The 23,196-nt window shown below is 37.3% G+C and overlaps 3 protein-coding genes across 4 annotated transcripts; all 3 read right to left on the bottom strand.

The window, feature by feature from the left end:
• Positions 1-1,712: 1,712 nt before the first annotated feature.
• LOC149389158 (basic helix-loop-helix (bHLH) DNA-binding superfamily protein) lies at positions 1,713-4,030 on the bottom strand. 2 transcript variants are annotated; one of them, XM_089623620.1, is made up of 5 exons: positions 3,359-4,030; positions 3,126-3,284; positions 2,977-3,039; positions 2,781-2,897; positions 1,713-2,288 (listed from the first exon to the last, which is right to left on the bottom strand). In XM_089623620.1, exons 1-5 carry the CDS (start codon positions 3,656-3,658, stop codon positions 2,133-2,135), a joined length of 795 nt encoding a protein of 264 aa, XP_089479746.1. In that variant the 5' UTR covers positions 3,659-4,030; the 3' UTR covers positions 1,713-2,132. The 2 variants fall into 2 exon arrangements, with proteins under 2 accessions (XP_089479746.1, XP_089479747.1); XM_089623621.1 differs by having other exon boundaries at positions 1,718-2,288; positions 3,126-3,266; positions 3,359-4,026.
• Positions 4,031-8,652: 4,622 nt separating this feature from the next.
• LOC149389157 (complex 1 protein, LYR family protein) lies at positions 8,653-9,236 on the bottom strand. The gene is made up of 2 exons (XM_089624075.1): positions 8,966-9,236; positions 8,653-8,870 (listed from the first exon to the last, which is right to left on the bottom strand). Exons 1-2 carry the CDS (start codon positions 9,161-9,163, stop codon positions 8,817-8,819), a joined length of 252 nt encoding a protein of 83 aa, XP_089480201.1. The 5' UTR covers positions 9,164-9,236; the 3' UTR covers positions 8,653-8,816.
• Positions 9,237-21,214: 11,978 nt separating this feature from the next.
• On the bottom strand, positions 21,215-22,624 carry LOC149389156 (protein FAR-RED IMPAIRED RESPONSE 1-like). The gene is made up of 2 exons (XM_089622576.1): positions 21,890-22,624; positions 21,215-21,673 (listed from the first exon to the last, which is right to left on the bottom strand). The coding sequence occupies exons 1-2, from the start codon at positions 22,622-22,624 to the stop codon at positions 21,215-21,217; spliced, it is 1,194 nt and encodes a 397-aa protein (XP_089478702.1).
• Between the last annotated feature and the right edge of the window lie 572 nt (positions 22,625-23,196).

Genomic DNA, 23,196 nt, shown 5'->3' with positions numbered 1-23,196 from the left:
AGTCCTCCAAAAATGATGATATAGAGAAGATGACGGAAACTCTCATTTTTCATAAGTTACAGAACACCGGGAGTAGTATCTCATTCACTAAATGGAGTGTGGTAGGGTTGAGAACCAAGAAATCCTACGTTTTTTTGTAGAGAGAAAAAAGAACCAGATGAGGGAAAAAATAAATCTAGGATGCAATTGTTGGCGTACTTAGTATACTTTACTATTTTTATAACGTCCATCCAATTTTATACTTCTTTTTAGCAACTTTCATAATTTTGAGAGTGAATAACGATTTATCTTCTTGTTCTCTTGGACGAGTGAGTTTATTAATCATATGTTGAACTATTTCTATAGGCGTGATTAGGTCCAAATACACATTTTATTTTATTTTTAAGAATGTAAAATACTTTTGAAGAGTCTCGAGAGAGAACCGCAATGCAAACATAGAGATACCAGACTCAATAGTATTTTCAGTTGCATTGAGTCACAGTCAAAGCTAGACATAAGTCGAGTAGTTGGCAACTCTATCTCCTTTTAATCCCACACGATCGCTCTCACACCCGATTCCGACGAGATACGGCGAAATCCGACGAGATGCTATTCGGATGGCTTATGGTGAACAAATTTTGCATAAATTTGACCTTCACCACTCAAAATGCTCAAAAAAACTACGAATTTCATCGTAAAATCTCGGAAAATATAAAAAAAAAATTATCGTAAATTATCAATACAAAAAAAAAATTGACTTTGTGTGACAAATTTTTCTATCGCGCAAAGTATACATATTCAAAATGCCCAAAAAAACTATGAATCTCATCGTAAATCATCAAAATAATCGAAAATTATCGTAAATCATCAGAAATTATCGTATATTATCTTGATTCAACATGAATTTCATCGTAAAAATGGTTAAATTTCATTCTAATCTATCGTGTTTCATCATAAATTATGATAAATTTCAGATTTTTCACTAACTTAAAGAGTAAGGTATCACTAAATCGAAATTCATCATTATTCAGTGAAATCCACTAATGGAGAGAAGATTAGAGAGCTCTTTAAGATTTAGAGATACATAAAGAGTAGAAGAAATGAGAAAAATTAGAGAGATAATGAGACAAAGATGGTTAAATGAGCTTAAAGTTTTTTTTTTTTTTTTTTTTTTTTTTTTTTCTGATTTTGAGTCAAAAATCCAATTTCAGATATTTTCAATTAAGGGGTTTAACTTTTAAATGAAATTTCTCTTATCGTATCATTGTTCACGTTTTCTTAGACACTTGCGCAATTTGAGTAAATCCAAAAAAACATACATGGTGAAGATATATAGCCGATTTACCAAGATTTTTCAATCGGTGAATTTGAAAGTCATCTATCCTTGAGAAGAAAAAAAAACATAAGATCTGACAATAATGTGTTGGATTTTCTATAATAATAAAAATGGTACCCGCACCACTGTATATGTCGTATGTCTTACGTTAAGAAAAACTTGTGTGGGATTTTGTGCATTCAATTCAAGGAATTTCTATATCTGTTTTCAGGACCACGAAACCAAAAAGAGAGATGCTAATAAGTGTTAACTCGCGAAACCATGTCACATTGATGCCGAGTCTTTGTGGCAATTGCATCGCATAGTATTATATAATTTTTTACTTTTTTTTTTAATTGTTCCCACCGACACACGCAAAACTTACTCTCATGTTCTCAGAATTTTGTTCTACCAAATTGCTATCACTTTCAAGTTTCAAGTACATGCAATGACTAAATAATTAAAGTACAATCCATTTTCGAAATCCAACAGTGATGACGACTCTGCTCAGAGCTCATTAGAATTTTACGTCAAAGCCAAAAAGGAGAAATTTACACGCTGCTGGGTGTTAAATCCATGCAAAAGGTTTACGAAAAATTCTCATGTCAATCTTCTACATCAAGGATTTTTTTTTTTCTTTTACCCATCAAAACAAAAAAGTACTACATTGTGATGAGAAAAAAAGAAAGGACAATCTACATTTTTCAACCTGTATTTTAACCTCCCCTTTTATGTGTAAATGTAAACAAAAAACTCACTGTTGTATTTTTGTCTGCACCATTTGTTTGGTCAACCATGCATGTACAGATGACAAAAAATTCTTGTCGCCAAAAGCTTTTCAGTGCTTTGTGCTGACGTGGCCGAGCGTGGCCGGGGACCACAAATCGGCGCCGTTGTCATTGGCGACGTGCTCGGTGAACTCCACCGGGACCAAGCACAGTCCTCGGCTCCTCAAGCCCTTCATTTTCCCTCCACTCCCACATTTCTCATTTTCCTATCAACGCAACAAAGTTGTCCCAAAGATGAATAAACAAATAATAATTTTCCAAAATGCATTGATATTCTGATATCCACCCTAAATTGCACACATATAATAATTGTTGTGTAACTAATTGGTAATTTGGTATCCTTGTTCTAGTTTTTGGGTGATCCTCAAAAATATTTTGAATCGTGTGTTTCAGAGGTGACATTTTGACTCTCCTATGCTATATGTGTGTGTTTTGATGTTTTCTTATGTAAAATTTGAAGTGTCTTTTTAACCTAGAACGGTGACAATACCATAATAAGAGTGAAATTTGCAAAAATAAAAAATATTCCAAATAGAACACAATTCTTGTTATTTATACTGTAATCACGAGAGTAATTAATAATACTAGAGTAGGGACTAACAAAGCCGGACTGTAACTCTGGTAAAATAAAATTACAGCGTCACGGTTCAACAGCATTAAATCTGGGCCGTCCAAATCAGAATGAGATGATGACTTACTGATGATGCTGAGGAATCTGGGAAGCGTTGGAGATAGGGAGAGCATAGAACTTGAACCTGTTCTTGCAGAAACCTGATGTATCCCATCGCTTCATGTAGCACTGACGCCGTATCAGTCTGAATATATTTTCTTTCATTTTCAATTCCCAAATCCAAAAATAAATAAATAAATAAGTAACGATCAAAATAATTGTACCTTTCCAAAGGGTGAAACCAGCTGCTGAAGAGCTGCGATTCTTTCGCCCAGCTTCTCTTTCCTCTACACCAAATGAAACATGCAATATGTGACCAATTTGATTTTTTTTTTTTTATGAAAAAATAAATTAATTGACAGTGAAAACAGACCTTGTTATTACTAGCCGGTTCTGATTTGGTCTTTTTTGAAGTTGTTGTCATTATCGGTCTATTAGCCAATGAGAGCGTGTTTCCCGTGGCCGTGCTTGAGCACTGAACCGTTTCTCTCTCCGGTCCACCACATCTCTTCCTCTGAACCCCAAAAAAGTACTAAATTAAAAATAAAAAAATATAATATAAAATTTAAAAAACAAATGAGTATAGCGTGACAAGTTGTCAAGTACAGAATTCGATTTGGTCGACGAGGCCGAAGAAGACGAGTCGCTGCAAGTGACGCTTGACTTGTTCGTTGTCGTTGTCGTAGTCGTCGTCGTCGTATCGGTGAACCGAACCGACTCTCCGTTCTTCGCTGCGTAGTCTCCGAAGCAGAGCATTTTGGGCGTCTTGTCGGCGTAGAAGACTCGGTCGAAGCCCAAACGACGTGTGGGATCGTCGTCGTCGTCGTCGGCGGCGAAGAGCAGCTGAGAGAAGCTGGTCGTCACGGCCAGATTCTCCCTCTCGAAACGATTGTCGTTTTCCTCCATCGAGCGAAATCCCCGCAGTGTAACCTTCTTTCTTCTTTTCCTTTTTCACACCCAAAAAAAAAAAGCACAAAACTTTCACTGTGCTTTTCAACGCTTGTGTAAAGAAAAGCGAAAGGAAAGTTAAAGAAGAACAAAAAGAGAGAGAGAGAGAGAGAGAGAGAGATATTTCTTTAAAATGTAGTAGTGTGTGTTTCGGGAGAGAAATATATACGGAACAATATTTATGTTTTTTTTTATTTTGTTGTTGATATTTTGGGGTTTGGTTTTCGCGGTTTCTTTGGTCAAACCCACCGGTTCCGAGAAAACCGTGGTTGAGCTCTCCAAAGCTCTTTTGTTCCTTCCTCAGTTTCCTTGGGTATTGTTAAGGCTTTCTTAAGGGACTATTAGTATCTAGAGATCAGTTTAAAACTCTGAGTTCTATGCCAGTTTGTAATATGCATATATAGCCAAAAAAAACAAATTTAAAGTTATAAATGAAAACATTTTGCATGGATTTGACCCAACTGAGTGAAATAACTGACAGGTGTCAACTTTCCGGCGAGTGTTTGCGACACCTGGTGGGGCCGGGAAGTCTCTTGCCGTGAAGGGATGTGTTTGCGTTGGTGTGAGAAGTGTGAACTATAAATGAGAAAATTCTTGTGCTTTGGGTTACTATACGTTACTTTGTTCTTGGAAATGGAAGGTAAGTTGACGGTCTCGGTGCTGTTGTCCACGTGGCAAAATGGGCCACATGAGAACATTTGTCGTTTATTAAAACGAGCTGTCACTGGGATGGTCTAAAAGGGTTTGAAGCAAAAAAAAAAGGTCTGAAAGGGTTTGGCCGGATTAGGGTTGGTAATTTGACCCGTTACTCGCGTTCCGGCCCGTTACCCGATTTATTCGGGTCGGGTAATACCCGTTCTTTTTGGGTAGATAGGTAAACAGGTAATACTTGTTAAGGTTTTAACGGGTCCGGGTACGGGTAACGGAATAGTCATCCCGTACCCGGTTACCCGGGATCCGACCCGTTAACTTTTAAATATTTAAAAAGATACTAAATTTTTATATGTTGCAGTGAAGATGATAGCGTTGCAATGAAGATGACCAAATTTACAATGAAGATGATCAATTTGCAATGAAGACTTCTTTTGAATTTTTTATTTATTTATTTTGAATTTTAATGTTCTTTATATTGTAGTAGCAATTTGATATTTTTCACCTAAATTTTATTATTTTTAAATTTTATATTGTTGATGGATTTTGTATTTTATAAACGGGTAAACGGGTCTACCCGACCCGCTACCCTTTTTTTAAACCGGGTAAACGGGTAACGGGTCCAATAATTTTAACCCGCTTACCCGGCGGGTATCCCCGTTACCCGGCCCGTCTCAAAATCCGGATAAACGAATCCGGGTAACGGGTAAAAAAATTATAGCGGGTACGGATAACGGAATAGATGTACCCGGCTTTACCCGTACCCGTTGCCATCCCTAGGCCGGATACAACTCTCCGCAACTTTTTTTTTTTTTTTTTTAAAAGAGAAATGCCACATTTATCACTATTTTGGTAACTCGTTTCACATTTTCTATTAATATCATAATTTGGACAAATTTACTAATAAATTTTGGAGAGAGAATACTTTTTAGCTATTTTTTCATTTTCCACTAAAACCATAACTTGGACAAATCTATTAATAAATTTTGGAGAGCGAATATTTTTTAGTCATTTTTACTTTTTTTTTCTTGATTTTTTTTTCCTAATTTTTTTCTTTGAGTTTCACATATTTAAAGAAATCTAGTTTTTTTTTTTTTTAAGAAATCTTGAAAAGTTTGTTGATTTGTTAGCATAAATGTCAACAAATGATATGATTTGTTGACATAAATATCAACAAATAACATATTTTAACATAAATTTTAATAAATGACATATATATCAACAAGAAACATGATTTATTAACATAGATGACACAATATACAAACATACACTCAGATTATACATACAAACATACACACGAAAAAATATACACAAACATTTATCCATAAATATTTTCTTGCCAAAAAAAAAAAAACAAGAAGGAACTAAAGCACTGTGGTACCTAGGATAGCCTAGTGGTAATTCCACACCACCTCTTATGTGAAGGTCGTGGGTTCAATCCCCACTGCAGCAAAGCTGCCTTCAAAAAAAAAAAAAAAAAAAAAAGGAACTAAAGCACTATTTTCATATCGAACTCCAAATCTTTGATGCGCAAAGGCGGTGGTCCTCCACATTTCATATGCTTTCGTCTCGTCTCATCTCGTAACTTAAATAAATCAAGATATCGGGTCTCTCTTTTGGGCTTTCTTTCTTGGAACCTAAAGCCTATCTTCGGCGGTTTCATCGTCCATGGAAATCCCAGGCATGTCAGATTCGTAATCTTTCGCCTGCGATTTAATATGGGATCAAGATGATAAAATCTCTCCAAAATTCAGCAACATAACAAACACTTATTTAACCTTCACAGATCACATCTTTTTTTCTTCTGAATAGAAAAGATTTGTGCTTTCAGTTCATTTATGAAATTCTAAGCTGGTATGAACTTAAGAAGCAAACAAGAGTTAGAAAACAAGAATTAAGAAGAAAATCCAAATCAGAAAGAGCATCACATAAATTGTTAGTTTTTTTTTAACAGAGGTTATTAAAAATGTGCCAATTCATTTTTGTTTTATTTGTGAGGCACATTCGAGATCCATTCAAACACAGTTTTGCAGCCACAATTTTAAGTGACCAAACACTCGATTTAACCAAATCTCAGACCTCCATTTGTTAACAATCTAATCAATTCTGTTTTGCAGCCACAATATATATTTTTTGAATTTTTCAAGTGAGTAGGTTATTGAATTAACTTGATTATTTTCTTAATAAAATAAAATTTTAGTTATTTTTTAAAAAGAGAGTGTGTTATTGGATTACTGGCTTAATTGCCCTATAATATGAACTTTAGTTTAATTTAAAGTTTGGGCTTAGCAAAATAGCCAAATTTTTCAAATTAGCGGTACACTAGCCAAAAAATCATAAAAATCACCAAAATACCCTTTTCACTTCACCTTCCAATACCGACATTACTATTTCACTCTAGCCTAAAATGCCAAAACACACCTAAAACGCAAAGCTCAAAACCTAGCTCAAAAGTCGTCGCATCCGTTGTAGTTGAACATGTCGCCGTTGTCAATCTCTATCGCCATCGCTGTCGATCTCTGCCGCCGTCGTTGTCGATCTATGTCTCCATCGTTGTCGATATACAACGCCATCGCCGTCGTCGATCTCTATCGTCATTAAATTTCAATTGGACGGACTTTATGTTCGTAGACCATTTTTCCCAACATTTCAAAATAATTAATCCAAGTATTCAAAATTTTATTCCACTATTTTTGTGTGTAATTGACTTGTTTCGGTTCTTTCCGCTCATGAGAGTCTTATTTAACCTCCTACCATCAAGACAATTCTCGGAAGGCCAATGAAGAAGAAGGTCGGTCTGCGAGCAAAGTATAACACGAAAAGAATACTTGTTTCCTTGTGAGAATTTTCATATTGACTTGTTTGATGTGTACTTGTAATCAAAGATGGTTGTGGTTTCTTTGTGTGTTATGGACCAATAGATTAATATTTTGGAAAACTAGATTAATATTTTAGATCCTGAATACATCAAATGGATGACTTGTTTGATGTGTACTAGTTAGTAATCAAGTATGGGTGTGGTTTTTTTTAAAGAAAATTAATGAATTCAATTTCTTTTACAAGTTCTTCTTGTTCAAATCCAAAATGGATTTCATATTAGTATATAAAGGTGCATATTTATCCACAAAGTCGAAAGCTTCAAACATCTTAATTACACAAATAAAACATTGGATTAAAATTTTGAACATATGTATTCATTATTTTGAAATCCTAGAAAAACTGGTTGTCAAACATGAACACCAGAAATCTAAAAAATTAGAAACTATGATGAAAATCAAAACATATAATTTTGAAATGATTGATGGACCAAAATTGGCTTTGAGAACTAAATAAATTGATCAAAATCACGTACAATTTATTTTTCAAAATTAAAGATTATATACCAAAACATGAAGGATATTTAATATTTCTATATTATAAATGGCTACTATGCAATAGCATATGAAGCTTTTGTCATTTTGCTAAGGTATTAGTCTAAATTGGCTATTTTACACAAAAATTCCTTACAATTATAAAATAATAAAGAAATGAAGAATATATTTTTTTTTGTGTTAAACACGAAGTGTTGAATTGAAGATTAAACACTATTTGATGTGATTGAAAGCGTATTTTAGAGTTTAAGAAACTACTACATTTTAGAGTTTTGAATTGAAAATATTATAATGACAAACATGAATAAAAAAAAACATAAGTATTTAAATTAACCATTAATCGTTAATGAACAAAGCCTTTTAACCCATTAAACTTACTCGATTTTTAAACTACGTAGGTGATAAATTTCTAGTTATATATTAAAAAAAAAACGATTTCTTATACATTACCACGATTGAAAATGTTCTTTTCCCCTTGTTATTATGACTCAACGATACATAGCCACATAGTTGAAACTTGGGATAATTTTTTGTTTGGAAATCATGAATTTAAAAAATAAACAAATTACACCCATAAAAGCAGCATTTTCTCATCAACAAACACATGTTATAAGTGGATTAGATCATCATGAACACAAGTTACACAAACTCTAATCACGAAAAGACATGGGGTTTATTAGATGAAAAACGACACATCGTTGAGAACGTGGCGAGTTTATTAAGGAAGACGATTTTACGCGGGAGAGAGAGAGAGATATTCAGTCAAGACTCCCTTCCCGACGATTTTGGTTCATCGCACGCTGTGTCATTAATCCGACACACCCCGTCGCTTCTCGTGCCTTTCTCTCTCTTCTTATTGCTATATTCAATGGATTCCCTTCACTTCATCATCCAATGTGCAAACAAAATCATTCAAGTACGAATCGCATCGATACAAAACAAATAAAATCCGTCGCATAGTATTTATTGTTCTTTATTGTTTATTGTCATTATTATTAGGCAATAATGTAACGTATCGCTCGCTTCAAAATAAAAACACTCTCTGAGTCAAAAACACAAACACTTGGCGTGCAGAGTCGAAATAGTTCCCCGACCTATTCCTCGCAGGCCTGCTTGAGCTTATCGGCAGCAGAATTGTCCAAGTGATACTGAAACAAAAAAAAAACCCAAACACGATCAATCGATGAATGAGAAAGAAATGTGTGAATGAGTGGGGTAAAGAGAGAGAGAGAGAGAGAGAGACCTTGTTGAGGACCCAGAGAGAGTGTTTATAGGCTCTGTGGAAGAGCTCGTCGAAGGCCTCGGGATCGGAAGCGGCGTCGAAGTCTTTGTAGTTGGCGAAGTTTTCGCGGACGTACTTGGCGTAGTACGGACGAGTGTCTTTCGGCAAATGCCTCACCAGCCTCAGCATTTGGCTGTACACTCTCAAAGCTTTCTTCATTTTTGCCGCTCTGAATACGAATTTGCGACCCCTTTTCCCAGCCTATACGACGTCCCCGGATTCACTGGGCCTTAGCCCAGATGGGCCCATTTTATTTTGGAAAATTAAAACATGATTTAATATTCAGTTATTTGCCAAGAATAGGACTAAATTAAGGGTGATTTCCAATTTCCTATTTTTTTTAAAAATTTACCTCTCTCGTCCATTCCCCATTTAAAGCATTGGCCGTTCCCTGTTTCTTTTTTTTTTTCATTTGCTTTGTTTCGGCCATTTCCCTCTCTCTCTCTCTCTCCATTCCCTCTTTCTCTCCCACGTCTACCCTAACCGTCCCACTTCTTTCCCTCCAACATTAGTAACCGTCCCACGCCCCTCCTAAATCGCTAGCCAGAACGTGCTAAGGGCGATACCCAAAAACCCATTTGCCTAAAACGCTACCCAGAACCTATACCCAAAAACCCCTTTTTCATCGCAACATCGCAACCCATATTATCGCTAGCTAGAACGTGCTAAGGGCGATACCCAAAAACCCATTTGCCTAAAACGCTACCCAGAACCTATACCCAAAAACCCTTTTTACATCGCAACATCGCCCCTTTTTCATCGCAACATCGCAACCGAAATGTCTTCGTCGGGGAAGACCGATACCAAGAACCCAAATTCATCACTCCGTCGTTCAAGTCGATCGTCCCCCAACAAGACACAACCTTTACCAAAGAAGGGCGGGAATGTGTCAGGGAAATTGTCGTTGTCTAAGAAGAGGAAATCTGCCCCATCGCCGAAGAAATCACCTGCCAAACGGCTGAAGCAGCGAAGTGAGAAAATCAGTGAAGATGTCGTTGAAATGGTAAGCAGATGTTTGCATTACATGACAGAGATTTAGTTACAAAGGTGTAACTAAGTGTCGAAAGATTTCAGATTGTAGTTGCATGTTTTATATATAATGTCAAGTATTAGTTAGTTACCAAAGTAGTAGTGACGAAGATGTAACTAAATCTGGAAAGAATGGTTTGCTGTAGTTACATTTTACAGGCTTTAGTGACAAGTCTTAGTCTAATCACACCCTTGTTTAGTGACACTTATGTCTGTAGTTACATTCTTTAAGAAGTTGAAAATAAATTACTTCTTCAGTTCAGTTTATTTCAGATTGTAGTTGCAGGTTTAATATTTATTGTCAAGTATTAGTTAGTTACCAAAATACTAGTGACGAAGATGTAACTAAATCTGGATAGTGTGGTTTGCTGTAGTTACATTTTACAGGCTTTAGCGAGACGTGTAGTTACAGTGACGAATTTAGTGGCAAGTCTTAGTCTAATCATACCCTTGTTTAGTGACACTTATGTCTGTAGTTACAGAAGTTGAAAATAAATTATTGCTTCAGTTCAGTTTATTTCAGATTGTAGTTGCATGTTTAATATTTATTGTCCGCTATTAGTTAGTTACCAAAATACTAGTGACGAAGATGTAACTAAATCTGGATAGTGTGGTTTGCTGTAGTTACATTTTAGAGGCTTTAGTGAGACGTGTAGTTACAGTGACGAAGTTAGTGACAAGTCTTAGTCTAATCAAACCCTTGTTTAGTGACACTTATGTCTGTAGTTACATTCTTTAAGAAGTTCAAAATAAATTACTGCTTCAGTTCAGTTTATTTCAGATTGTAGTTGCATGTTTAATATTTATTGTCAAGTATTAGTTAGTTACCAAAATACTAGTGACGAAGATGAAACTAAATCTGGATAGTGTGGTTTGCTGTAGTTACATTTTACAGGCTTTAGTGACACGTGTAGTTACAGTGACGAATTTAGTGACAAGTCTTAGTCTAATCACACCCTTGTTTAGTGACACTTATGTCTGTAGTTACAGAAGTTGAAAATAAAATACTGCTTCAGTTCAGTTTATTTAAGATTGTAGTTGCATGTTTAATATTATTGTCAAGTATTTGTTAGTTACCAAAATAGTAGTGACGAAGATGTAACTAAATCTGGATAGAGTGGTTTGCTGTAGTTACATTTTACAGGTTTTAGTGAGACTTGTAGTTACATTTTACAGGATTTAGTGACAAGTCTTAGTCTAATCAAACCCTTGTTTAGTGACACTTATGTCTGTAGTTACATTCTTGAAGAAGTTGAAAATAAATTACTGCTTCAGTTCAGTTTATTTCAGATTGTTGTTGAGTTTAATATTTATTGTCATTCAGTAGTTAGTTACCAAAGTAGTAGTGAGAAAGATGTAAGTAGTGACAATTTCTGGATTGTGGATAAGTTGTTTTAAGAAGTTGGAAAGGAAAAAATAAAAATTTTCTTCAGTTTCAGAAATTGTAGTGACAAGTTGTAGTTATATCACATCCATGTTTTAGTTACATTTATGTCAGTAGTTACATGGTTGAATTAGTCGAAAAAAAATTATTGCTTCAGTTTTGTGTTTCATGATGAATTGTAACTAAATCGTCTGATCTTTTGATTTGTGTTCAGTCATGGCGACGTTATGTCAGTGAGGACCAGATGGGCGAATACAACTTCAACTTCCACGGGAATGTGGATAACTTTGCCGAGAACTGTGCAATGACACAGAATCAAATAGATTTGTTCAAGGAATCTTGTTTTGGACGCTTTCTGTCCTTGCCAACAATCACCCGGTCTTCAAAACTAATTAGCAATCTGATGTTGAGAACCGGGTACTACGAAGGACAACCCCAATCGGCGGACAAGCTACTTATCGAGCTTGGCGGAACTCCTAGGGAATTCACGAAGCAGCATTACGCAGATATAATGGGGTTGAAGTTGGCCGAGGATTACAACTTCAAGGAGATGGAGTACACTGACGTAATTGAAAAAGGCCTCTTCGACGAGACTTTCCAAAAAGGGGCACTTGCCTCTAGAGGAAATATCTCCGCTTTCATTGAGCCGAGCAAGGAATGGAGCGACGTAAAGCGGACTCGCTTCCTACTTCTCCATTTCTTATACAACGTGCTTCTCTCTGGCCAACCGGTCAGTCCATTGCCGACTTCCTCATACATAAAGATGGTAGATGATCCCGACGCATTCAACAACTTTCCGTGGGGCAACGTAGCATGGGACTACTTCATGTCCGGGGTGAGGTCATTCGTGACGAAGGCGAAGACGAAGCGAGGGACGAAGTCGAAGCCGCATCTCCCTGGGTTCTTACATCCTCTGCAGGTCTGGGCGTACGAATGCAGCCCGAGACTTCAAGAGCGAGGTTTCTGCACGGTCTTCAATGCTTCTGCGGATCCCTTGTTGTTGAAGTGGTCCTCGAACTCCAAAGTCACCGAGGGGGGTATCCAAAGAATTGGGCTCGACGATGTCGAATTCAGAGATCTTGGCAGCGAGAAGGCCGGTGACGAGGAGCCCGAGTCTTCCAAACCTTCGCGAGACTTTGTTTTGCCGCCTGCCTCGAAGAAGACCAAGTCGGGTGACCCAAAAACCGAGGTACGTAATTCAAAATTAACTTTTAGTGACATGTTCAGGCGGTAGTGACATGTTGAGTGAAAGATTTTGCGACTGATTTTTCAGGAGCGATTGACCAACCTAGAGAATGAGGTCGGTCATCTACGAGTAGACCTGGAGGAGATCCGAAAACACATAGGTTCGCTTGCGCATGACCTAAAGCACGTGTTGGAGGATCTTGACATGCGGTCGGCAAAGAAGGCGGCGAAGGACAAGATTTTGGAGGAGGTAGCAGAGAAGGAGTCTGAGGAGAGGAGGAGCAGAGAACAGACTGAGAGAGAAAATATCGACCATGGTGACGGAGGGCGATGAGCAGGTGAAAGTGAAGCATGTGAGAAGGAAAAAGAGAAAGAAGAAGAAGAAGAAGAAGAAGAAGAAGAAGAAGAAGAAGAAGAAGAAGAAGAAGAAGAAGAAGAAGAGGGAAAGAAAGTTGAAGAAGAAGAAGAAGATGAACAAGAAGAAGAAAAGAATGAGGAGAACGAGACCCTCGTCGGTGACAAAGACTCTCTCACCGGTGAAAAACAGGTTGTCACTGGTGACGAAGAGGCTGTCATCGGTGAGAAAAATGATGTCAGTAGTGACCCAACCGATGTCACTACCGATAAAGAAGAAGATACAGGAAAGGAGAAAGATGGAGATGGGAAGAAAACGAAAAAAGAAGACCGGGATTGCAAAGAAGAAGACAACAAAAAGGACGACGATGCTGATGATGATGACGATGACGGAGATGAGGCTAAGCAGGCAAAGCAAAGAGGAATAGACTCTGTTACTGGTGATGCGCTTGAAGGTGATGCAGAAGACGAAGAAGCGCAACCCGTCCCAGCAGCTGTCGGTGGATGTACTGATGCCGCATCTCCAGCCGAACCAGCCTCATCGTCATATTCAACCCAAGTGGATTCGGATTCGTCTGCGTCTTCAGGCATTGACGCGGATGCTGAGAATTCAGATTCTTGCACACAAGTCACCCCTAGCCAGACTTCTTACTCCCAAGAGCAGCGGCGCTTTGAGACTTACATGTCCAGTGCGTATGATTCGTCGAAGACATCTCGGAGTGAAGGAGCGTCAGAGATAATAAACATTCCAGACTCTCCGGTAAATTACTTAATTCCGGCAATAATATAGGGAATAATATATAGAGATTTACATCGCATGCCTATAGTGACGTCTAAGAGGTTTACTGACATGTTTAGTATGTAGTGACATAATTCGGTTTTAGTGACATGTTCTGAAGTTAGTGACCCGAATCTACGATAGGGACATGTTAGAGCATTAGTGACATCTTTCTTGTTTATTGAAATGTACTTCAGTTATTGACATGTTTATGCGTTTGTGACATTCGCTGAATGGAAATTTTAATCTTACAGGAGAAGAAGAGGGCCAGGAGAAGTCCATTGACATGTTTAGTATGTAGTGACATAATTCGCCTTTAGTGACATTTTCTGAATCTAGTGATCTAAGTCTGCCTTAGTGACTTGTTCTGAAGTTAGTGACCCGAATCTACGTTAGAGACATGTTAGAGCATTAGCGACATCGTTCTTGTTTATTGAAATGTACTTCAGTTATTGACATGTTTATGCATTTGTGACATTCGCTGAATGGAAATATAAATTTTAATCTTACAGGAGAAGAAGAGGGTTAGGAGAAGTCCACAAGCATACACTCCCACAGTGCCGAAGGTCTACGCTAAATTCACCATCGGAGTAAGGAAGCCAGCAAAGCATCCGCTCTCGGAGCCTAAGGCAGGGCCGTCGGATGTTGATGTGGAGGACATGGCAACGTGGTTGAAAAAAGGGTTGAAGAGGTAACATATACATCATAATTTTTGCATAATTTAAGTACTGGATTGCTGTAACAATAACTATGTAAAAAAAAAGGTCCAAACATGATGTTGGGTACGCCGCCATCCACGAGAAGCTGCACAGGAGGTTCAATTACCGGGTGTTTGATACACGTTCGAAGATTTGGTTCTACCAGCTCTGGACCTCGGTTAAGTGGTTGTCTGGAGATGTAAGTGCATGTTATTTTTTAACGTAAATATTAGGGAAGTCACATGTATATGTAAAAATTAGTGACATGTAAATATGTTGTTTCAGCACTTGGATGTGGCCTTCTATTACCTCCAAAAGAAAGGTTTTGTCAGGGGTATCACGCATCCATACACGACCACGAACTCGTTTTTTAGCGTCCAGCTTGGTATGGTTCATGCAGAATGGAGTAAACACGATGACAAAGAAACTTATGACTGGACCAGGAAATGCGGTGTCGTAACTACAATTGTTTCACCGAAACGCAACAAAGATGCATTGCTGCCCTGGATCAAGGCTCAGACGGTTTACATTCCGGTGAACGTCAACAACAACCACTGGCTCCTAGTCGTAGTTTCTGTCCCCGGAAGAACCCTCGCCGTTTATGACTCTCTACGGTGTGACACAGAGTACGTGCATCCGGTGATTTCTAAAATGGCTGAACTGATCCCCGTCATCATGTGCAAACGAGTGTATGATGGTCGTTCTACAGTGTATCCCAGCTCCACACCATTCCAGGTCGTTCACGCGGGTTACATGCCACAACAATTGAACGGGTAATTTTTCGAAACATAAACAATTCAAAATTTGACTTAAATAGTAACCCGTGTGTTTGTTTGCAGTGGTGATTGTGGCATGTTTGCCTTTAAAACAGCAGAATTTCTTGCACACGGCTTGCCTCTGACTGAATTGCATCAAGAAGATATGACAATGTACAGGAAAAAGCTGTGTATGGAACTTTTCAGGCATGGTGCAATCAAAGCCGCGAACAATTGCGAGTCCGAGGTCGATGAATGACTACCGGTGACTAGTACGATGGAGTTGGAATTGTTTTTCTTTTTTCATTTTGGTTTTCTTCTTTCACATGGAATTGTATTGGTTTTCTTATATCGGTTTTTAGAACATGTTGTTATCAGTACTGACCAGAAAACGTCAGTAGTTACATCTGGATTAATTCAATCATGTCACGAGTTACAACAGTTGATTGTAACATGTCTCTAGTTACATCGGAGTTTATTATAATTACTAACTATTACATCAGGATTGAGTCTAACATGTCACTAATTACAGGGAAGTGTAGACATTAACATGTCAGTAATGACATCTCCAACTTGAACATGACAGTAATTACACAAAGACGTAGTGACATTATGATGTCACTAATAACACATAAATACAGATGATAAAAAAGCATTCATTACAGATAAGTAGTGAAAAATAGTTACGTACATATTCATGAGATATTGAGAATATCGGGTTTACGTACATACTAACTAGTTACATCTGGATTGAGTCTAACATGTCACTAATTACAGGGAAGTGTAGACATTAACATGTCAGTAATGACATCTCCAACTTGAACATGACAGTAATTACACAAAGACGTAGTGACATTATGATGCCACTAATAACACATAAATACAGATGATAAAAAAGCATTCATTACAGAAAAGTAGTGAAAAATAGTTACGTACATATTCATGAGATATTGAGAATATCGAGCTTATCGCCAAACAATTCTCGCGAAATGGCAGAGTTTTGAACAAAAATTATCTCTCCCGTAGTTGGTACTTTCAGAAGAGCTCCGGTGGCTTTCAAATTAGTCTCCCAGTTATGGCCTAGCAATTCTCGAAGCACGATTTCCCCAATTAAAATTGGCTTCCCACTCGAACGGTTAACCACTAGATCTGTTAAGCCTTCGTTGGTGTGGTCGAGATTTTTGGGGGAAGTTAATGGTGGAATGAGAGCTTTTTCTTCAGGTTCCATTTTGGGAGTAAGATATTTTTTTTTGTTTGTTTTCTTTTATTCGGTTTTCTTCTTCTTCTTCTTTCATTTTTGAAGTTAGTACCGAACCACCAAATCCGAGATATTAAATTAAACCAACTCCAACTACTTGGATTAAATGCCAACAATAAACTTAAATTTCACTTAATTTATTCTACCTACCACCTTCAATGTAAAAAGCGGGACAACTTGTAACTAAATGTTTTCCATGTCACTACTCCTGTTACAAACACGTCACAATGACTAGAAACATGTCACATTAAAGATAACTACAAGTGACATTTTATAGACATTAGGTGTTATCATTAGTGACACATTTTAGCATCTATATTGACTTGATTATAGAAATAGTGACATTTAAACGAGAATAATTAATTGATTACATAGTACACGCTACAAACGAACAGTACAGATAACTACGTCCAGTTATTTCATGGCTCCTTCTTTGGGAGAACCACACTCTCCTCACTCTTAGGCTCGGACACAATAGCTCCACTTGCTTTCAAATACGCGTACCAGTTTTCGCCGAAAGTCTCTTTCAAGTAGGATTCCACAATCAAACGGGGTGAGAGTTCATTACTAGGGGACTGGAGGTCCGAGCTAGAAGCAGCCTCTTCGGGGTTACCCTTCTTTTTCTCTTCATTAGCATCCATTGGACGTTCCATCTTTAGGTAGTTGTCTGCTAGTGGATTAATACTGATTCTTACTGGTATTTATTTACATAGGCACTAATTTTAGTGACTATTTAATTCCCCCATTTAGTGACTATTTAATTCCCCCACTTAGTGACTATTTAATTCCCCCATAAACATGAGTTGTTAGAATTTAAAGTTCTCATGTAAAATTTCACCAACTACAAGTACTTGGATTAAATACCAACAATATACTTAAATTTCACATAATTTATTCTACCTACTGACTTGTCACTAAATGTTTTCATGTCACTACGCATGTTACAAACACGTCACTATGGATAGAATCATGTCACTAAAAACATGTCAACACGTTAAGTTGATATCCTTAGTAATATATGTTCGTCTGTACTGACACCTTTGTCGCTAGTGTTTAGTGACTATTTAATTCCCCCATTTAGTGACTATTTAATTCCCCATTTAGTGACTATTTAATTCCCCCATAAACATGAGTAGTTAGAATTTAAAGCTCTCATGTAAAATTTCACCAACTACAAGTACTTGGATTAAATGCCAACAATATACTTAAATTTCACATAATTTATTCTACTTACTGACTTGTCACTAAATGTTTTCATGTCACTACGCATGTTACAAACACGTCACTATGGATAGAATCATGTCACTAAAAACATGTCAACACGTTAAGTTGATATCATTAGTAATATATGTTCGTCTGTACTGACACCTTTGTCGCTAGTGTTTAGTGACTATTTAATTCCCACATTTAGTGACTATTTAATTCCCCCATTTAGTGACTATTTAATTCCCCCATAAACATGAGTTGTTAGAATTTAAAGCTGTCATGTAAAATTTCACCAACTACAAGTACTTGGATTAAATGCCAACAATATACTTACATTTCACTAAATTTATTCTACCTACTAACTTGTCACTAAATGTTTTCATGTCACTACGCATGTTACAAACACGTCACTATGGATAGAATAATGTCACTAAACACATGTCAACACGTTAAGTTGATATCCTTAGTAATATATGTTCGTCTGTACTGACACCTTTGTCGCTAGTGTTGGGACTATTTAAGTATGTCAGTAAGTGTCAACAGACGTTCCTAAATTGGATTAAATGCCAACAATATACTTAAATTTCACATAATTTATTCTACCTACGGACTTGTCACTAAATGTTTTCATGTCACTACGCATGTTACAAACACGTCACTATGGATAGAATCATGTCACTAAAAACATGTCAACACGTTAGGTTGATATCATTAGTAATATATGTTCGTCTGTACTGACACCTTTGTCGCTAGTGTTTAGTGACTATTTAATTCCCCCATTTAGTGACTATTTAATTCCCCCACTTAGTGACTATTTAATTCCCCCATAAACATGAGTTGTTAGAATTTAAAGTTCTCATGTAAAATTTCACCAACTACAAGTACTTGGATTAAATGCCAACAATATACTTAAATTTCACATAATTTATTCTACCTACTGACTTGTCACTAAATGTTTTCATGTCACTACGCATGTTACAAACACGTCACTATGGATAGAATCATGTCACTAAAAACATGTCAACACGTTAAGTTGATATCCTTAGTAATATATGTTCGTCTGTACTGACACCTTTGTCGCTAGTGTTTAGTGACTATTTAATTCCCCCATTTAGTGACTATTTAATTCCTCCATAAACATGAGTTGTTAGAATTTAAAGCTGTCATGTAAAATTTCACCAACTACAAGTACTTGGATTAAATGCAAACAATATACTTAAATTTCACATAATTTATTCTACCTACTGACTTGTCACTAAATGTTTTCATGTCACTACGCATGTTACAAACACGTCACTATGGATAGAATCATGTCACTAAAAACATGTCAACACGTTAAGTTGATATCCTTAGTAATATATGTTCGTCTGTACTGACACCTTTGTCGCTAGTGTTTAGTGACTATTTAATTCCCCCATTTAGTGACTATTTAATTCCCCCATAAACATGAGTTGTTAGAATTTAAAGCTGTCATGTAAAATTTCACCAACTACAAGTACTTAGATTAAATGCCAACAATATACTTAAATTTCACAAAATTTATTCTACCTACTGACTTGTCACTAAATGATTTCATGTCACTACGCATGTTACAAACACGTCACTATGGATAGAATCATGTCACTAAAAACATGTCAACACGTTAAGTTGATATCCTTAGTAATATATGTTCGTCTGTACTGACACCTTTGTCGCTAGTGTTTAGTGACTATTTAATTCCCCCATTTAGTGACTATTTAATTCCCCCATAAACATGAGTTGTTAGAATTTAAAGCTGTCATGTAAAATTTCACCAACTACAAGTACTTGGATTAAATGCCAACAATATACTTAAATTTCACTAAATTTATTCTACCTACTGACTTGTCACTAAATGTTTTCATGTCACTACGCATGTTACAAACACGTCACTATGGATAGAATCATGTCACTAAACACATGTCAACACGTTAAGTTGATATCCTTAGTAATATATGTTCGTCTGTACTGACACCTTTGTCGCTAGTGTTGGGACTATTTAAGTATGTCAGTAAGTGTCAACAGACGTTCCTAAATTGGATTAAATTTTGTACCAACCACAAAATCCGAGATATTAAATTCTATCATCTCCAAGTACTTGGATAAAATGTCAACAATATACTTAAATTTCACTTGATTAATTCCACCTACCAACTTAAATGTAGGCAACGGGACAACTTATCACTTAATGTTTTTCATGTCACTACTACTGTCACGAACACGTCACTATGGCTAGAAACATGTCACTACAATAACTTACAAATCACTAATTAATACATAAAAACTTACATGGAAGGAAAGGAAAGGAAAACAAAAGTACGTAGTACACATAAATTAACAGAAAAGATCATTTCTTGATAATCCTCCTGTTTTAGAGGATATCCGCTCTCTGCCTTTTCAACATAAACACTATTTTTCCACTGGGCACGACTTTCATAAAATCTCCCTTTTGCTTCAAGACGTCCTCCCAGTCATCTCCATAAACTTCTTTCAACACGGATTCGACACAGTGAATTGGGCCTGTTCCACTCTCATCATAAGTATCCACATACCATTTGTATTCAGCCTCACTGATTTGATAGTCGGTGAGTTTTGCCTCAGGGAGTTCCACGTCGGTGTGTTTCTCGTCGTCAACCTTCGAACCGCTTGCCTTGTTGATATCCATTGATGTGTGAAAGCGTTTACACAATCCTTGCACGTCCTTTTAAACATAAACAATATTTCATGGGAATTTATTAATTGCTATCTACCGAAATTATGACCACTTAAATGTCCTCTAATGTGATAAATACAATACAACCACCACAACTACCCAAACAAATTAATTGAGGGAATTGATTGGTTGGCTGGTAGGTTGGTTGGTCGACATCAAGATGTCACTACAGACGCAAATAGGTCACTATGGACATAAACATTTCACTACAGACATCAACATGTCAGTAAAGTACATATAGGTACTCACTTATAGACGCAGACATGTAGTTTCCTATCTATAATATTAAATGCCGCAAACCACTACGAAGATGTAAATGCCACCAACCAACAAAATGTTTATTAAATTATGAGGTTAAATTCCAAAAAGTAAAAAAAGCCAAAAAATTTCAAGGCCTATATGAGCCAATAAAAACCCGAAAGCTAGTGACAATGGTGTCACTAGCGATGAAAAGAAGTCACTATGGACATAAACATGTCATTAATGACATCCTCATGTCACTACAACCGCAAATAACTAGTCAGTTATAGATGCAGAGATGTAGTTACCTACCCATAATATTAAATGCCGTCAACCACTACAAAGTTCTATTGCTACCAACCAACAATGTCACTACAAATCAAATCAACGTAATATGTCACTAAGGATATTATTGAACGCGTAAATGAGTCCCTAAAAGTCCCAACAACAATAGCGACATGTGTGTCACTACATACGCAGACATGTCACTATGGACATCAACCTGCTTACAAATTATGGTGATAAATATGTCTGAGGAAAAACTAATAAATTGAATAATCAATGTCTTGATTCAACGATATGGGATTGAGTTTCATAATGCACGCCGGACTTTCAACGGGATCGGGTTTCGACATGTGGCACGATTGTGTCCTACTCCACGACACCGACTACATTTTCTTCCAGTAGCCACGTCCCCTTCCCCTTGAGATGGAGTCCGGGTCTTCTTAGGTCTGCCAGCCTGTCGCTTGTAACATCTTGGTGCTTCAACAACGATTTGCTTCACTTCTTCCGGGATTTGCCATGTCTCTTTGTTGCCGTATGGATGAATTACACCTACGTAAGCAGATGCCCAGTTTTCTGCTGTATAGTATGTCGAAATATAATCTTCAACAACGAAATTTCGATGCCGACAAGCTGCAATCCCATGAGGGCATATGAAATTGTCAACTTGAAACACACGACATGTGCATGTCTTGTGGTATAAGTTGACAACCCATGCTTTTCCAAATTTGTCAATGACCTCGAATTCGTACACAGAGGATGGATTTACCTGTACAAACAACGAATTTGATACCCTGTCACTAACCTTGTCAATAGTGAAGTAGGCAGCATGTCACTACAAAATGTAACATGTCACTAAAAAGGTCGCATGTCACTAATAAGGTAACACGTCACTACAAAGGTAACATGTCATTAAAGTCGATCATGTAACTAAATAAAATACTTATATCAAAGACTAACGACATGTGGTTTACTGAATTAGTACTTGCATTCCAGAAGCTTCCGCGATGTAACCGACTAATTTGAGGTGTGCCTTAACAGAAAGATGCGTTACGGTTTCAGTGGCACGTTGCCTCCGTTCAAAAAACCATTTTGTCATTCTCTCCCTCAAGAAATCGATGATCTTCGATATCGGGAACTCCCTAGCTTTAAGAAGTACTGCGTTAAGAGACTCGGCATTGTTCGATGTCATAATAGAGTACCTTTTCTCGCTGAAATGAGAGCGCGCCCACTTGGCCGGACCGACATCCAGAAGATAGGCTCGGATTGCTGGGTTCTCCTCATCGAGCATAACCATAAACTTTTCCCACTCAACGACCGTGTACGCATTTGCAGCACCGAAAAATTTCCACTTCGCTTCTTTCGTCAATTCTTTAAACTTATTTCTCACATTTTGCAGTAGATGGAACATGCAGTATCCGTGCTCCGAGTGAGTAAATACCTTTTCGACGGCGCGTTTTATTCCTTTGTTCCTGTCGGACACGATGACTTGATGTTCCCTCTCCCCGATCGCCTCTCTTAACTTCGTCAAGAAGTAAACCCACCCAGATGTGGTCTCCGAATCTCCAACACCGAATGCTAGGGGGAAGATCTGCTCGTTTGCGTCCATCGCGCAGGCCGAAAAGAGAGTACCTTTAAAATAATTCTTCAAAAACGTACCGTCAACGATAATGACAGGACGACACCACTTCCATCCTCGTTTCCATGCGCTAAGAGACATGAAAAAGTTTTTGAAATACCGGCCTCGTACAGTGGTCACAACGTCGAGGGAAGAACCTGGATTAGTTTGCTCTATCATGAACTTCAAAGAAGGTAAATTAGCGAAAGATTCTTCGTCGGTGCCGTATAACAACTCCAACGCCTTCTCTTTGCTTCTCCAAGCTTTTTTATACTTCACGTCCACCCCATAATTCTTCTGCATGTCAGCCATGATGTCTCTCGGCCTATACGGAGACAATGTGGGATCTCTGTATTTGTCCTTCATAAAACTCCCTATCAAAGTACAGGTGGCCTGATGGTGCGTTCCATTTCTGAACTCCGTCGAACATGTATAAACAGAGTCGAATCTGAAAAGATCAGATGTTATGACATATGTCAACGGCTAAATCGATAAATACGTCACTACTTACTTCTTAAGCCATTTTGCATATAACTAAACTTGTCCCTACTGACTACATACTTCATACATACAGAAAAATAATCATAAAAAAACCAAGTTTGTAAGTGGCAGAATTAATCACCTTCGAATCTGAAATATGCTCGTGTTCCTCATCCTAACTGCCCGAACAGCCC

Source organism: Urtica dioica, chromosome 8 (assembly GCF_054948205.1).
Source record: "Urtica dioica subsp. dioica isolate 48M chromosome 8, U.dioica_male_clone48M_v1_H2, whole genome shotgun sequence".
Classification (NCBI taxonomy): domain Eukaryota; kingdom Viridiplantae; phylum Streptophyta; class Magnoliopsida; order Rosales; family Urticaceae; genus Urtica; species Urtica dioica.
The sequence above is the reverse complement of the archived record's forward strand: the minus strand, read 5'-3'. Positions and strand labels throughout refer to the sequence as shown.